Source organism: Carassius carassius, chromosome 13 (genome assembly GCF_963082965.1).
Source record: "Carassius carassius chromosome 13, fCarCar2.1, whole genome shotgun sequence".
Classification (NCBI taxonomy): Eukaryota; Metazoa; Chordata; class Actinopteri; order Cypriniformes; family Cyprinidae; genus Carassius; species Carassius carassius.
This window is the reverse complement of record NC_081767.1, coordinates 7,383,689-7,400,301: the sequence shown is the minus strand read 5'-3', so window position 1 is coordinate 7,400,301 and position 16,613 is coordinate 7,383,689. Positions and strand designations below refer to the sequence as shown.

The 16,613-nt window shown below is 36.3% G+C and overlaps 1 protein-coding gene across 7 annotated transcripts in view; it reads right to left on the bottom strand.

Moving 5' to 3' along the window:
• Positions 1-16,613, bottom strand: part of LOC132155896 (rho GTPase-activating protein 42) — a 114,504-nt gene that overhangs the window by 20,329 nt on the left and 77,562 nt on the right. For 4 of the 7 annotated variants that reach the window (XM_059564658.1, XM_059564657.1, XM_059564660.1 and 1 more), the window contains exons 5-14: positions 13,851-13,952; positions 13,060-13,170; positions 10,649-10,753; positions 5,949-6,078; positions 4,956-5,056; positions 4,759-4,868; positions 4,110-4,166; positions 2,228-2,306; positions 1,982-2,021; positions 1,553-1,615 (exon numbers count right to left, since the gene is read on the bottom strand). In XM_059564658.1, the coding sequence (XP_059420641.1) occupies positions 1,553-1,615; positions 1,982-2,021; positions 2,228-2,306; positions 4,110-4,166; positions 4,759-4,868; positions 4,956-5,056; positions 5,949-6,078; positions 10,649-10,753; positions 13,060-13,170; positions 13,851-13,952 (898 nt within the window). The remainder of the gene's footprint in view (positions 1-1,552; positions 1,616-1,981; positions 2,022-2,227; positions 2,307-4,109; positions 4,167-4,758; positions 4,869-4,955; positions 5,057-5,948; positions 6,079-10,648; positions 10,754-13,059; positions 13,171-13,850; positions 13,953-16,613) is intronic. The other 3 variants (XM_059564661.1, XM_059564663.1, XM_059564662.1) reach the window with 1 other exon arrangement.

Genomic DNA, 16,613 nt, shown 5'->3' with positions numbered 1-16,613 from the left:
TATTTCAGTAATTCAACTCACACAGACTGAAGTAGTTTAAGTCTTTGGTTCTTTAAATTGTGATGATTTTGACTCACATTTAACAAAAACCCACCAATCCACTATCTCAACAAATTAGAATATGGTGACATGCCAATCAGCTAATCCACTCAAAACACCTGCAAAGTTTTCCTGAGACTTCAAAATGGTCTCTCAGTTTGGTTCACTAGGCTACAGAATCATGGGGAAGACTGCTGATCTGACAGCTGTCCAGAAGACAATCATTGACACCCTTCACAAGGAGGGTAAGCCACAAACATTCATTACCAAAGAAGTTGCTGTTCACAGAGTGCTGTATCCAAGCATGTTAACAGAAAGTTGAGTGGAAGGAAAAAGTGTGGAAGAAAAAGTTGCACAAACAACTGAGAGAACTGCAGCTTTATGAGAATTGTCAAGCAAAATCAGTTCAAGAATTTGAATGAACTTCACAAGGAATGGACTGAGGCTGGATTCAAGGTATACAGAAGTGTCAAGGAATTTGAGTACAGTTGTCATATTCCTCTTTTTAAGCCTCTCCTGTACCACAGACAATGTCGGAGGTGTCTTACCTGGGCTAAGGAGAAGAACTGGACTGTTACCCACTGGTCCAAAGTCCTCTTTTCAGATGAGAGCAAGTCTTGTATTTGATTTGGAAACCAAGGTCCTAGAGTCTGAAGGAAGGGTGGAGAAGCTCAAAGCCCAGGTTGCTTGAAGTCCAGTGTTAGGTTTCCACAGTCTGTGATGATTTGGGGTGCAATGTCATCTGCTGGTGTTGGTCCATTGTGTTTTTTGAAAACCAAAGTCACTGCACCTGTTTACCAAGAAATCTTGGAGCACTTCATGCTTCCTTCTGCTGACCAGCTTTTTGAAGATGATGATTTCATTTGGCACCTGCCCACACTGCCAAAAGCACCAAAAGTTGACCTGACTTGCCAGCCAACTCACCAGACCTGAACCCCATAGAGAATCTATGGGCTATTGTCAAGAGGAAGATGAGAAACAAGAGACCAAACAATGCAGATGACTTGAAGGACACTGTCAAAGAAACCTGGGCTTTCATACCACCTCAGCAGTGCCACAAAATGATCATCTCTATGGCACGCCGAATTGAGGCAGTAATTAAAGCAAAAGGAGCCCCTACCAAATACAAGGTACATGTACAGTAAATTAACATACTGTACTTTCCGGAAGGCCAACAATTCACTAAAAATATTTTTCTTATTGGTCTTATGAAGTATTCTAATTTGCTGAGATAGTGAATTCTTGGGTTTTTGTTAAATGTGAGCCAAAATCATCACAATTAAGAGAACCAAAGACTTAAACTACTTCAGTATGTGTGCACTGAATTTATTTAATACATGTGTTTCAAGATCTGTTGAATTACTGAAAGAAATGAACTATTCCAAGACATTCTAAATTATTGAGATGCGCCTATATATTTATATTATAATTAAGTAATTTATTTTATAATTGTTATACAATTACACACACACACATACACACACACAATCATACTCCAGTAAACACGTCTCACCTCTCACCTCCACCAGCTGTATACACTTCCTCACAAAATTAAAGCCAGCTTCATTTAAATATGCTGCAAAAGATGGGTGAAAAGAAACAACATATTCAATAGATGGATTTAGCTCGTGTCACACTCTGGGGGAAACTGCTTACTCTGTAAGTACTCTGCTTACTATTACTCTCATAAATGTAATGCTATCGACCTTGTAAAGGGAAATGAGAGAGCAGAGACACACAAAGGGTGAAGTGAAGGGAAACAGAACACATTATCTGGATCAGTGTGTGGTAAACACAGGTAATCTGATGAGACCATGTGAGGTCAGACTCAAACGTCAAGCTCACTCTGATTGAAAAAACAAAAAATAAAAAAATCAAGACACAATATAAAACAAAATGATTTAATAATACTGTGGCTGTGCTTAAAGACTTAAATACTTACTCTCCTCTTTCTTGCTCAGAATAGCAGGAAGGTTGTAGATCTGAAAGAGAGAGAACAAATATTACTGTACATATAGTTAATTGAAAATTGCTTGTTGAGCAATAAAATTGCAGATAAATGGCATATTAATTATTACATCTTCTAATGAAAATATCTGGACTTGAGGATCTTCTGAAGCTTGAATCAATACAGAAGAAAATGTCAAGATTGTATTAAATCAGGCAAGAAATTAGCTTTAGGACTCACCGGCTCTTTGCCATCCATAGCTTCCAGCCAGAGTCTCCTGTTGGACTCAGACAGCGCTTGTAGAGTGATAATGCCATGCCTGAAGACAACACAGCACTTAAAAGTCTGACATGCTCTGGAAATATCTTACTCATCTACCTAATATAGTTCCTGAATAGAACCTTTTCTTTGTGTATGTTTAGAGAAACTGAAGAATATAAAGGATTTAGACCCAAATTAAATGCTGCCTCATGATATACAATTCACCCCAAAATAAAAATAATCATTAACTCATCCTGATGTCATTCCAAATCTGTATGACTTTCTTTCCTCTGTGGAATGTAAAAGAAGATATTTTGAAGAATGTTGGTTACCAAACATTATTGTTTACCACTGACTTACCACTGACCTCATACCATAGTATGAAAACTTTTTTTAGTAAATGATGACAGAATTTTCGGGATTTTTGGATGGTTGTGTGTCAACCTGTATGACTTTCCTGCTTAAATGGAACACAAATAATGTTCAAACTGCTTTTTTAGCAGCACAAATATTTTGCACTGATCTTATTGATTTTAATTTATTTAAACTTTTATGGAGGTTTTGTTTCATTTTTAGAGCTTGACCGCTCCTGGAGACTGTATGCTGTAGTTTTACGAAAAAAGAGCAGCGTGAACATTTTTCAAAACATCTGCATTCGTGTTCCATGAAAAAAAAAAAAAAGTCATACGAATTTGAAATTGCATTATGTGTTTGTGGCTAATTATTTCTTGAATTTTTTTGTAACTAAAATCAAAACTGATGTCTTAATTTTAAATTTCCCAAGCTCAGTAACACTTAAGGGAAAAAATGTATGCGAAAGTACTACTTCATTTACATAAACATCAATTTAATTATATTCTGTATTAACACTCATTTAGAATCACAAGGATGAATTAATCCAACCATAAATATTACCTATGAGTTTTAACACATGATTTGACAGCATTTGTGGTAACTGTAAGGTGAATATTAGAGCGAGCTCATAGCCATTAACACGATCCTAGCTGCATACACAGCCATGCCTGTGCAACAGCTGTCTCTAATATCTGCGCATGGCTAAACGAGCTATACACTCACTTATGCTTTGATTATTATCCCTCTTGTTAGGGCAAGCACGCTGCAGAGCAGTTCAAAGGTAATGGATGGAGTGTTTCCTGAGAGGAGATTTGTGTACGCGAGCAAGTGTATGCATATCATATCAGTTATAATGGCTTTGAATTGTGAACTTCTGAACAACTTCGTTCCAAAACCTAGTGGGCTGCCTTGCTTGCTTTTTAAAATAACATAAAACCTTATTAGTGACTGATTAAAGAAATATACATAATATTATAATGTGTTTTAACGTTACTATTGACGAGGATCGAATGATCATTGAATAATTTCAGTCCGTAAATGCAAGATGTATATTTGCAATAGTTCTATTTTGGAAAATCCAATATAATTCAGAACAAATTAAACTCAAATGAACTAAAGAACTAAAGGCATTTTGGGCCTTTGCATTGGATGATGCCTTAAAAGGTTTTCTTGGTAGGTCTTAATTCTATCATTGGATGTTTCCTCTCCATCTTGTCCTAACTCTAGCCTGGTGTGGCTATAACTAATGTTGATTTGATGATGTGATGTTTGCTCCTTGATGTCAAGCGATAATGTGAGTTCCAGATCAAAAATCACTCAGCCAGTTAAATCAAATTAAACTGTTATCCCACCAATTACAGGTGCAGGCAATGTGTTGGATTTTCAACATGCAATCCTTTAAAACCATCGGAGTGAGAAATGAGCTTGGATCAGCGTGGGGTTTCGAATGCATGAGATCACAAGCAGCACACATGCACTAAAACATGCTTCTGGTCTGGTCACATACCGGGCTTTACAGAAAAATTGCAGTGGTCTGAAAAGAGATCCACGATAGATGGTATTTCTAGATTGAAATAAACACAGAGAAGGGACAGGGGAAATGGGCACATACAGCACAAGGTAAACTGTCAGAAAAACAACAGTGCAACCTTACACTAGGTGGCAAAGTTCATGAACACACAAGAAGATACATTTGCTACACACAGATGGACTGAGTATTAGTAGAATGTGCACGTTCTAATATGCATGCACAAATGCTTATTTGCCACCTAATATCGTAAGACTGTGCCATGAAGGCAGATGTAAATAAAAAAGGAGAAAATTATACAGCTGAAATATACAGAAGACAGATAATATAGTGTGAAATAAAAGACACAAGAAGCATGCAGGAAATAGAAATGCAGGCCACTCTTAAAACAAGAAGGAAAAATTCATCCAAAAATGAAATGTAGATGGTTTTCATTTACTCTCCCTCTTTTAGTTACAAACCTGTATGACTCATAAAACACAAAAGGCGATATTATAAAGCAATCAGACAGTCACACAGGTTCATAACAACATGAGGGTGAATAAAAATGTCCAAAATGTCCATTTTTGGGTGAAATATTTCTCAGGGAGTGAAACACCTGTGCTGTGTTGTCAGTGCAGACACCCACCTTTCAACCACCTCAATGTCAAAACAGAAGCGCTTATCAATCGAGTCAGTCTTCCTCCTGATACAGGACTTCAGTCTGAACTTCTCTGTGGGATTTGACATGACTCCGTTCTGTGAAAAGAGAGAAACAGAAAGTTAGGACCTGATGCAAACAGCAACTCTGCTCCTCCGGACACTGAAATATGAACATCTTTGTACCTGTTTAGCTGTGGGTTTTGCCTCTGTGTTGCACATGCTGAATGTGTTGCAGCCTTTTTCAAATGTACAAAAATGGCGTGTCCATGTGCATCCCAACGGCCCTGCAACACACACATGAGATGTGCAAAACGATATACTTGCTTGGAAAAACATAATCATGTGTAAGCGCTCAAACTCTAAAATTTGAATGAATGACAACACACACGCACACACACACACACACGCACACACACACACACACACACACACACACACACAAACGCACACACACACACACACACACACACACACACACACACACACACACACACACACACACACACACACATATAACTTTTGTGAATATTACAGTTATTACAAAAATAAGGAAATGCATTTACAATAACACAATACATTATAGATATGCAAGCAATATCATGGACTGCAGCAAACTCAGTTTTCTTCTATTAGCTTTAATGTACATTTTTATTAAAATTTATAGAATAATATAGAATGTTTAATTCAAATGTTTAAAAAAGTGTGAATATAATATGTATCTCTACTTTTTATTTCTTTAGTGTGGTTATTTAATATGTTTTCATTTTACAATCTACAGACAATAAAAAAATTATAAATTATATTTTACATTATTTTTTTGTAATAACTGTGTGTTATGTATCCATCCACTAGAGGGCAATATTATCCTTTTCTAGACCAGGTCTTTCACTGTCTTATCTGAGATTTTATAATATTAATCAAAAGCAATCTAACTGTTTACATGAGGACAGCAATTTAATTCTGGCATTTCCTCTGCAGTAGGAAGGAAAAGGAAAAAAGACAGGATAAGAACAGAGTGAGGTCACTTAGGGAAGATAAAAATGAAGATGCATGAAAACCAAATTCTAGACTTATCATATTTTTAAAAAAGTGTTTGGTATGGAAGGCCTCAGACTGTCTGTCCTTCTGCTCATTCTTAGAGCCTAAAAGATTGTAGTCAGTTCATTTAACACTCACGTTTCTCCTGGATATAGAGGTAGCCTTCCATTGTCCACTGGCCAGGGGGATTCTGGTCTTGATCTGCAGATCGGACTCTGTTCATCAGATTTTCTACTTCTTGCTTGGTGCTCAGAAAGTTGTTTCTTGTCTTCATCCAACAAACAAAAACACATGTATAACAACAGATCATGGGAATCGTGTATCAGCACTGCAACTGCCATTTTAGAATAAGATTTAATCTGAAAGATGCAAATACATTTAAAACCAGACATGGGACTAAAATAAGTATACAATAATAGACATCTACAGTATACAGAAATGCATAGGAAAGAGAATCTCTGTTTCAAAAGATATAGCGCATGATTTATAAACTAATACATTTTGATGTTTGCATACAATCAGCTCCATATGCATGGCTTTTTCTAACTTGCTCAGTAACTCACCAGGTACGGTCTCATGAAACACTAGTCATGATGAAAGAGCTGAAAGATTTGTAGAAGCAAGCTAAAAAGACATGGTTGCTTCAGTAAATGCATTTTTACAGTATGTGCATGCTAACACTATCGGTTAGGTTTAAGGTAGGGTTTAGTGTAGATGGTACACTATTTTCGAATGCAAAATAGTATTCAAATTTTTGAGCCACTCACCAGATATTTCATTTCTGAATTGGCCCTTTAAGTACAAAAGCAGCATAATAAAAACATTGCCAGAATCACAATGATCTGTTTCAGAAAAAAAAGGTAAATGAGATTTTAGCCCATTTGACTTTGAATACTTTTTTATTGCTTCAAATTAAAGTTTGTTAAGTCGTGACTCAACTTTTTCTCAACTTTTCTTAAGATTTTTTATTTTATTAGGGGCCAAGCACCAAAGGTGCTTAGGCACCTATTGTATCCGTTTGCGTGATTTTTTTTCTTCCGCTTCAAGTCAATGGAAGCCTATAGAACCGCTTGCGGGAAAGTTGTGAAATTTGGCACACTGATAGAGGACAGAGGGAAAAGTTCCCATAGCAAATTTGGAGTCTCTAACTCAAACTCTCTAGCGCCACCACTTGTCTAAACTTTCAAAAATTTTATGCTATTAACTTTTGAACCATTAGCCACAAAATTTTAATTCACAAAACCAAAATTCAAAAATCGTAAGGTTTAGTTTTTTCACTATTTTCAATTGTTCGTAAAAATTACTTTTTCGAACTCGTCCTAGGCCATTAAACAGATGAAAATGAAACCATATCATCTTCAGGCCCTACTGGCAAAAAGTTATGGAATTCAAGTTGATTAGTCATACCATTTTTGAATAGCATGTGAACGAATTCTACAAAAAGCCTGCAAAAGTGGACATGAGGCTATATCTCCACAACGGCATGACCTGAGACTACCTGAAGTGTTTTGGCGCTGTGCCCCCTAGTGGTCAGGAGATATGAAAAATGCATATGTTTGCTCATAACTTCTGAATGCTTTGGCCAAAAATCACAAAACTGGTCTCTTTAAATTTGGTGCATCATGCCCATGTCAGCCATTTTGGGCATCGGCCATTTTGAATTATGTTCTAAAATGCTGTATTTTATGAACGCATTAGCGTATCGTTACGAAACTAATTACAAAAATGTAAATTCTTTTAAGAATTTAAACCCAAGAACCAAACAGCTATGAGGTGATTCAACTTTGTGGTCAAAAGTTATAATGAAATTTAGAAAAATGCTAATAACTTTTGCTTACATTAACCTATAGTAATCGGACTGATATTGATATATCCCTTGGATCATGACGAGAACACAGATACCAATATTGGCTGAACTTCCTGTCCTGTTGGTCCGATTTTCACCAAATTTGTAAAGAGTAATAAGACATTTATTGTATTTTACAAAAATGCTAATAACTTTTAATTTTATTAGGCTATTGTTATTTTAAAACTGGTCTCAAAATATTCCTTGGGTCGTGCCGACAACATATATACCCATTTTTGCTTAGGAAATCTGAATTCCCTGTCCGCCATTTTGATTTACTGTATGTTAAAAACCTACTTTTTCTAACACCTCCTCATCTGTTGGTCCAATCTTCACCAAAATCGAGTCAGATCATCTTCAGACTGTGCTGACAAAAAGTTATGCATTTCGTGTTGATTGACGAAACTGTTTTCGTACAGTTACACATTTTAGACATGGTGCCAAAATTAGTCTGAGGCTATATCTTTGTGACGCATTGACATAATGGCAACATACTTTGTGTCTGCAATTGTCACCTCACACAAAACACACCAAAATGATTTGATTAAAGCGCCACCTGTTGGTCAAAAGTGATAAGCCATTTAATCATATTACTAGAGATTAAATTTATGATTTTTCAGCCAATTCAATAACAGTCATCCTAAAATTGCTTTTATTACTCATTGTTGCATTTGGTCTGATGCTCATAATGCCATGGTTAACTCCTAATTTTGCCGCTGGAGTGCCTGGCCCCGTAATTGCTGCTTGCAGCTATATTTATTATTGTTACAGTAAACTATTTTTTAGAACAAAAGACTGCTAAGAAGTTGGCAGTCATTATTGTGCATTATAGTGTTGGATGTTACACATTTTGTGTGACAGTCCAATTTGAAATAGATATAAAAAAAACAAAAACAAAACAAAAAACTTAATAGCATATTTATAATTACCATTTCTTTAGACTTTGCCAACTTAGTTGCATTCTGGGCATTATGCATCCCGGGATTTTCCTTATCTCCAAAGAATACATGTGATGCTGCCTTTGATTTTGGCCCAAACTAGGTATTCTAACAGCTTTAACCTTTAGAGAAGCCTTACAAGGTAAACTGATGGTCCTGAATGTCTACCATGTGCATGTATGGTGTTCAAAGGTACTGTATAGAATACCACAGTACTACTAAAACCAAGATGATCATTTTTTGTTAGTGTCTTCAAAGAAACTTAGGTTATCTGTGAAACTTTTAGCATGCTCTTCAAAACAAAAGTTCATCAAAATTCTATTGTTATTGGTGGTTAAGGAGAAAATCATCTTTATTATTTGCCATAAATAAATAAACCATTTGCCGAAAATGACCTGAAATCATATTGGAGTAATGCAGCTGGCATCTAACAGAGGACAACATGACTAACATACAGCTTGCTATTGCTTGTGTTGGTCTAAAAGTGAATTCTCTCCCAACAAACAATCATCATTAAAGAGTTTTAAGCCATAAACCAAAGGTGAATCAATCTACGAGGTGAATCAACTTTGATTTGAAACAAAAATGGATTTGAAAATCAGACAATAAGAGACAATCACATAGAAAACATTCAGGAGCACAGAGACTTGTCATCAACACTGCCCTCTGACTTTTAATGAATAAAAGCTACATTTCTCAGCAAAGAGGTGATATCGTTGATATTTCAAATTGTGCACTGCAAACATCAATGGAGTTTCCATGCAGGCAAGATGATCCGCAGCTAGGTGTTTATTAAAGGATTCTCTGGAATACTTGATTCTGATTGTCAATTGCAGCATTCCAAGGTCTAATGTTTCCTGATAATGACTTTCGTCAATAGCAACGCTGTATAACAGACAGCTCATTCTGATATCTGAAGCTGCCATTTCTTTCATCTCATAACACACCGCAGACTCATTATCTCTTGTTCCGTTCAAATTCAACTGGTGCCATTTTGTGTGCCATTTAGCATTTGTGTTGAAAATTAAATCGGAAGATTTCAGTAATAGTACTGCAGTCATGTGTAGTGCTCTCCTAGTGCACTGTAATGGATTTTAAACCATTTTCAACTAAAAATCAATATTTCATGTCCAGGTACCTATTTATTTGAAATAAGTAGTTTGTTGTGGCTAAAAGGGACAGTTTTCTTTGAGGAAGATTTACAAATGAGCTAATGAAATATTTCGACTCAATTCAATATTTTGTGTCCAATTATTTACTTATGTGGCAAGCAGCCTCATAATAAGCTGGATAATGTACATCCAGATGGTGGTTATCACAAAATAAACCCCTCCGGGTGATAAAAGACCTGATTAACCCTGTCTGGGTATATTTTTCAATAACAACCAGCTGGACATGCTTTATCCATTACTTAACAAATGCACACAAAGTCATGAATGATCTCATATATATATTCATATATGTACACACCAAGTGCATTCAAATTGTCTTTCACAGTTTGCTGTAAAGAAATGGCTTCATCTCCTTCTTTTTTCCTCTAGAGATACTGACATCCCAGCCAAATACATCACTGTGAATTATCAATGCCACTCCTACAATATTAAAGGTGCTTGTCCCGCGGTAGTGAATTACTGTTAAGGCTAATGCCTCACGTCTTCACAGCAGTGTTGTTTCAGCCTATATATGCCGCAGTGCTGCAGCACTCGTCTTTTGTGCTTTAGAACAAGCTGAAATTTTGTGACACCACATCTGCTTTGAGTTTATAGTGACAGTGATGCAATGAAAGGGACAAAGGTCACGGCGCCCAGACACCGAGATGCTGACGAGCAGCAGGAAGTGGTTTTATTACAGGCCAATATTGATCAAAGACACACGGAGCAGGTTACAGCATTAAAAAAAGAGAGGGCAAAATGAAAGCAAAACATTTTATATGTGCCAGGCATCACAACATGTGGCTTTAAATATATTTTCAAAAGTAAAACCATTTTTGGTCAACAGTAAGTGAAAAAGTGAAAGAGAAGCTGCATGACTTGCAAGAGATGTACTGTACTTACATTCTGTAGGTTAAACTGTAGCTGTTGTTTGTAGGGCTCAAAATCGTGGGCCAGCTCATAACCCTCATGGTAGAATGTGAACAGACCCTGTAGGAAGGCCAAGAGCTGCAACCCGAGCAAAATATAAATGCAACAAGATGTAAATAACAAGTTTCCATCATATGCCTGTTACACAACATCTCTACCTCTTTCTCAGTGCAAACAGAGATTTCACAATGTTTTGAGTAAGTTTGTAAATTCTGAAGGTTTTACATAACTGCTCAGTCAAAACACTGACACGACTTCACACAAAATTCATTGTAAAGTTCTCTAACTACTGCTACAAAATACAAAGTGTATTTATCCTCAACAAAAGACAGAATTAATTAATTAAATAAATAAATAGTACCTTTGTAAAATGTTTACAATGTGAATTGTCTTAATAAGAAGACTGTAGTCTTAATAAAAACTCTTTATTTTACATGGAGCGGGTCCCCTCATGGGGGCAGCCATGTTGAGATCACATGACCAGCCAAATACTATTTTGCTGTATTTCTGTAAATCTTCTGTAAATTCTGTTGCAGGATTTTTTTCACTGACAAATAAAAATGTATCATGCCTTCCGGTGAATAATCCATTTTTACAGTAGCATCGGTAACAGGAAACTATTCCTTTTGCATGTTTCTGCATCTACACCACTAGGTGTCAGTACAAGTCAGATTTGGAGAAGCGACACATGCTATGATTTTGAAAATAAAATCTGATCCCTACAACTTCAAATTACTAAGAAGGCATTTACTTCATTTACCAAATTAATTATTGAGAAAAAAAGGTTACTGCATAGAACTGACGTACACTGAAATTTATAATTTTCCAGTTATTGGTTTTTGGAGCATGTTTTACAAGAAAATACAATTTCAGTCCATCTATTTCAAAATTTCATGCTTAAATCAATGTGTTACTTGCATTTTTATTGTAATAGCTTGTGACATTTAATAGCAATTTCTGAGTGAAAATTGTTTCAAAGCCATTTTTTTCAGTGCACGGTGAATGCATAACGTTAAGACTATAAAGCCCCACTTATTAATCATAACAGTTATCCCAGCTCTCTCATACTTAACGCTTATTCAAAGATTTGACTTTCTGATAGTGACTTCAGCAAAAGTCACACCCTGAAACTCAAGAGCAGACCAGAATGCGGTGCTTCTGGGAGATTAACAGCGTCTTTTTTCCCATTTCAGGTGATAAACACTGAATGCCCCTCTAAATCTACACAGCACATTCTCTGCCTCATTTTATCACACACATATATGCATATAAATATGCTTAATGCAGAAATGAGTCATGCAAATTCTGTCCGCTGCTATAATATGTGAGGTCCAGCTGTTGTGTATTTCACGCGAGCTGTCAGCTGAGTGGAGATTTAAAAGGTAAAACATGAAAAGGGCTGAAAAAAAGAACATAAAGATCTGTTCTTCTCCTGTGTTTAATAGCAAAAATATTTCAGTCATTGTTTCAAGTTAAGAGGAAGGGTCAAGTCTGCCTCAGATGTTCCTTCAAAGATTCATTAGAAGAACTTGACATCATGGATAACAGTTCAGATCACTGGTATTGGACCAATTTGGGTGAACAAGTTTAAGCTCATATTAAAATGTGTGACTTTTGGTTGCAGTTATCTTGTCAAATATGAGCACAGTCCCAGACTCTTCTGAAACTCCAGAGGAGACATACTTGAGGTTAATGTGGTCTTTTCTGGAGAAAAATCGGAGAAGCAGAAGGTATCAGAAATCTCAATATATCTCATTGCTGCTTAGAAAAAGATCTCATTTGAGATTTTTCTTTCCTAATGGATTGAATTTAAATGGATATTTTTTTTACAGGCCAGTGCATGTTAGGTTCTCCTAAAAATGCAAAGTCATCATTCTGTCATCATTGACCCACCATTATGTTGTCCCAACTTTTTTTTTTTATTTCTGTGGAAGATATTTTTAGAAATGTCTCAATGTCTTTTTTCCCATTCGATGAAAGTCAATGGCAACCAAAAACTTTGATTAGCAACATTCTTCAAAATACCTAGTCTTCCACAGATAAAGAAAGTCATCCAGGGTTTGGAACAATATGACAGTGAATTTTTGAGTGACAGGTACCTTTAATAGATCAGGGGGTTATTGTGAAACAGGAAATGAGTAAGTTGTAAGTTGGCATTACCACTTCAGTGGTCATAAACTGTCCAGCTACTTTCTGTTCACTACAAAACCATTATTGACCAGATGGATTGATTTTCGTTGCATTACACTGCATGATGGGCTTCTGATTTCTTTTTCAATAGACACATTTGAATACATGTTTTTTCTGTGCTTATGTGCATAAGAGTGATTTGTGAACTTCAAATTTAATATAAAAAGTGATTTTATGTATCACAAAGATCTTACCGGCTCAACAAATTCAAATTTCTTCTTCTCTTGAACCACCTGGATTTTGAAGACGTATTCTAGAGAGGCATCATAAAAGAGCTGCCTTTCCTTATCAATCTGGGCATCAGCCTGCAAACAAACAAAGAGCGCTGTTACCGGAGAGACGGACAGAAAGTGATGGCTGCCAGGCTTGAACACTCATTTGGACGTGTTTGGGCTTTGGTTAATGATTACATGTGAGCATTTCTGGCTCAGCTTTGTGAGAATGTGAGTGATGACAAGCTAAAAAAATGCACAGGAACATCTTTGAACAGCATGAAAAATAAAAGAACTAAAGCTTTTAAACACTGATGTTTTCTAAAGGATTATTCATCCAAAAATGAAAAAAAGGAAAGGAAAAAATAAAATTTTTGGCTTTCAAGTTGCAAAAAGAACACCAAGGACTATAAAAACTATAAAAGTTAATATGCCTAGTCCTACCTCATCTAAAAATGTGATCATAAGCAATTTACACAGTTTCGGTTTTACACATGCTGTTGATTCTGTTTTAATAAATAAATAAATGTGAATAGTTGTCTATATCGCATTGGTTTGCATACTAAATTTTGATTGGTCCTTGTAGTTACTTGTTTAGTGCACAGCAGACAGAAAGCAAGATGTCATGATGGTCAGACACTTCAAATGCAGTACTAACTCAAAACTAAGACTAAAAGCTAAACCCGAGCTTACTATAATTCTTTTGATGCCAAGTAAGCACTGGTATTTCCTTCGGAACATGCAGATCTAGTCTTATTTGTGAAATGAATCACCTCTTGGAGAGCCGATTCTTTTTTTCTGGACGACAGGTTGAGATGTTTTTCCAGTGAGGAATAGTACTTTTCCGCCTCCTTGTCAAATTTCTTCTTCCCCTCCTATGAAAAACACATTGTTACTGGCATTATATTAGCATTATTAAAAAAGCTTAAAGTCTGATATGTAAACTGTAAAATTAGCAGAGCTGTAACTAGTAAAAAATACAGAGCAATGATTCAAAAATTATTCAACGTTTATCTCCAAACCGACTTTTTAGTGGTTTTTAGTGGATTAAGTCAGTCACACAGGTGTCCTAAAAGAGCTACCACAGGTGTAGAGAAACACATTAACTATGAACACGTTACACAAACATTTGACAACAAATGTGTCTGTGCTCTGCCTATGAGGCCATAAGATAGCACTCTAATACTTTATCACACAAACCCATTCCTGTCTCCAAATGAGATACAGTATGCAGTTACTGTTATAGAAACATATATTGTCACTGAAGGAAATGACATAAACCAAGCGTAAAGATGATTATATACTTAATCACACATAGTTACAAGATAAGATTGATCTCTTTCTGTTCTCAACAGTCACAGAAGAGCAAATCACAGCACTCTTTTGAAAATATGCACAATTGCCTTCACTGCCATTTAAATCCAACTTCGAGAGTTTATGGGTCAACTATTATTAAGACTACATTCCCTGACAGATGCATGCAGACAGAAAAGTCAGATTTGAGTCTAAATGCTGACTCAGTGACACAGGTAGTACGGTATGTACCCTTTGATAGACAAGCGTCTATGGAAATGCACACTGCAAGAACTGTTCTCTCAAGCATACCAAGGAAAAGTACAAAATCAATAAATAAAAATCAAAAATTTCAGCCAAGAGAATCAAGTTAGAGCAACACAAACTTACAAAGTAGGTTCAAAGTCATGAGTGTTAAAAGTCAAGATGGTATACGCTGTTTTGTCATAATACAGTCACTTTTGAAAGCCCATCAATGCAAAAATGCTGTTTTGGCAGCACAATGGTGCAGTTACGCCATTTACCAACTGGACCATGCATGCACTTGGCTGTGTCCAAAAGCTGAAAAATGCTGCTTCCGCAAGTAGCATATGCACATCCAAATCCAATGATTATGTGACATCTTGTCTACTGAGATACCATCATCAGATTTTTGAAGGCAGCATAAATGTAATAATTAAATATTCAGCTCTCTCTATTTTGTTGTAGATCATTAAACCATTATGCTGCCTCAGAAATCTGTCTGAAATCATTTAGTGAGGTACCCTTTGTGTAAAAATGCTGCCTACAAAGCCATTGCCCGATAGAGCAAAAGGGCAACAAGTTAGCTACCTATAGCTTTCGGAAAAAAACCTTGAGTGCTTAGAGTAATTTGTTTGGCTTCACTTACCACATGACTGTGGTCTTAGACTTTATACTGACACCTATTGGTGTGGAGACACCACTGCACAAAACACTTTTTATTCATTTTTTTCTCAGTGGAAAACTTGGTGCACTTTTTATCACCTAACTTTAGATGAAAAGAGAGATTGAGGAGTAACAGATGTGAATGTAAAATTCAGATATCCATCTGCTTCTTCCATTCCCTTTCACAACTTCACGAGAGGAGATTTTCACACAAGAGAATCCACAACACTGAACTCTTCAAAAGGCCCTGGCTCCATTCAGTGTTTTCACACCTGAGTTGTCTTGCCCAAGGCCTTTCATGCAGCGATTCTAGATTCTACAGTTATCACTATATTCAAAGGTCATATGTAAATTTTAAAGTGCTCGGTTTCTTTGTAGCAACTTAAGTGCTGTTCTGAGTGGGAGCATGGGAAATGACAGAGGGTTTGTTTGGACCACTGTCAAAAGAAGCAAGCTGGTTTGTTTGAGGGCCAGGGTTAATGCAGGGCCTTGATGTTAATGCATGAGCTCCATATATGTGATCCCAAACATTTTCGAAAACCTCAATACTATTTCTATAAAAAAGTGCAAATATGTACAGGAAAAATGTGTATACTGAGCACAGTATACATAGTGCATACTGTGAAAACAGCATGGTAACATGCTATTCTAAAGATAGCTATAGTTGTAGTTATACACAGTCATGCAGTGAACGGAAATTTCCAGTGAAACTCGAGCTTGAGTGTGTATTTTCATTCCCATGGCCCCTCCAATAACCCTTGACTCCATATAACGGCTACTGATATGACTCAGCTAAACAATGCGCTTGAACAATCTCACCACCACAAAACCTGAGTGACGAAATAATAACAGTCCTGCATCCACCATGTTTCCAAATTCCTGACAACAATCAATAAGTAATTGCAAGATTGAGTCTTAAGACCTCTACTGTGTCCAAGAGAAAATCTTTCCAGAGGAAACCGTCGTGTCTATATCTGACTCGTACTCCTAAACAATAAAACAGACAAATAAATGAATGAACACATAAGATGGTGTCTTGACAGCAAATAAATTCCCCATCGGGTTTGTTTGCTTTATATGAGAGCATGACAGAGGAATACGATATACTGGATCTTTGGGCTTGATGACATTTTTTGTGAGATGAATACTCCAAAAACCTGACTGAAGGAAACACATATTCTCTCCAACACACAGATGCTAAGAGAGGGAGAATCAGAGATAAAGAAAACTATGAGAATTAAACTGAAAAGCTTGAAATGTATCGATATTGCCCCATTAATGTCTTAAATCAATGGGATAATTCTCGATAACCACTCAATCTAGAAGTAAAAAAAAAA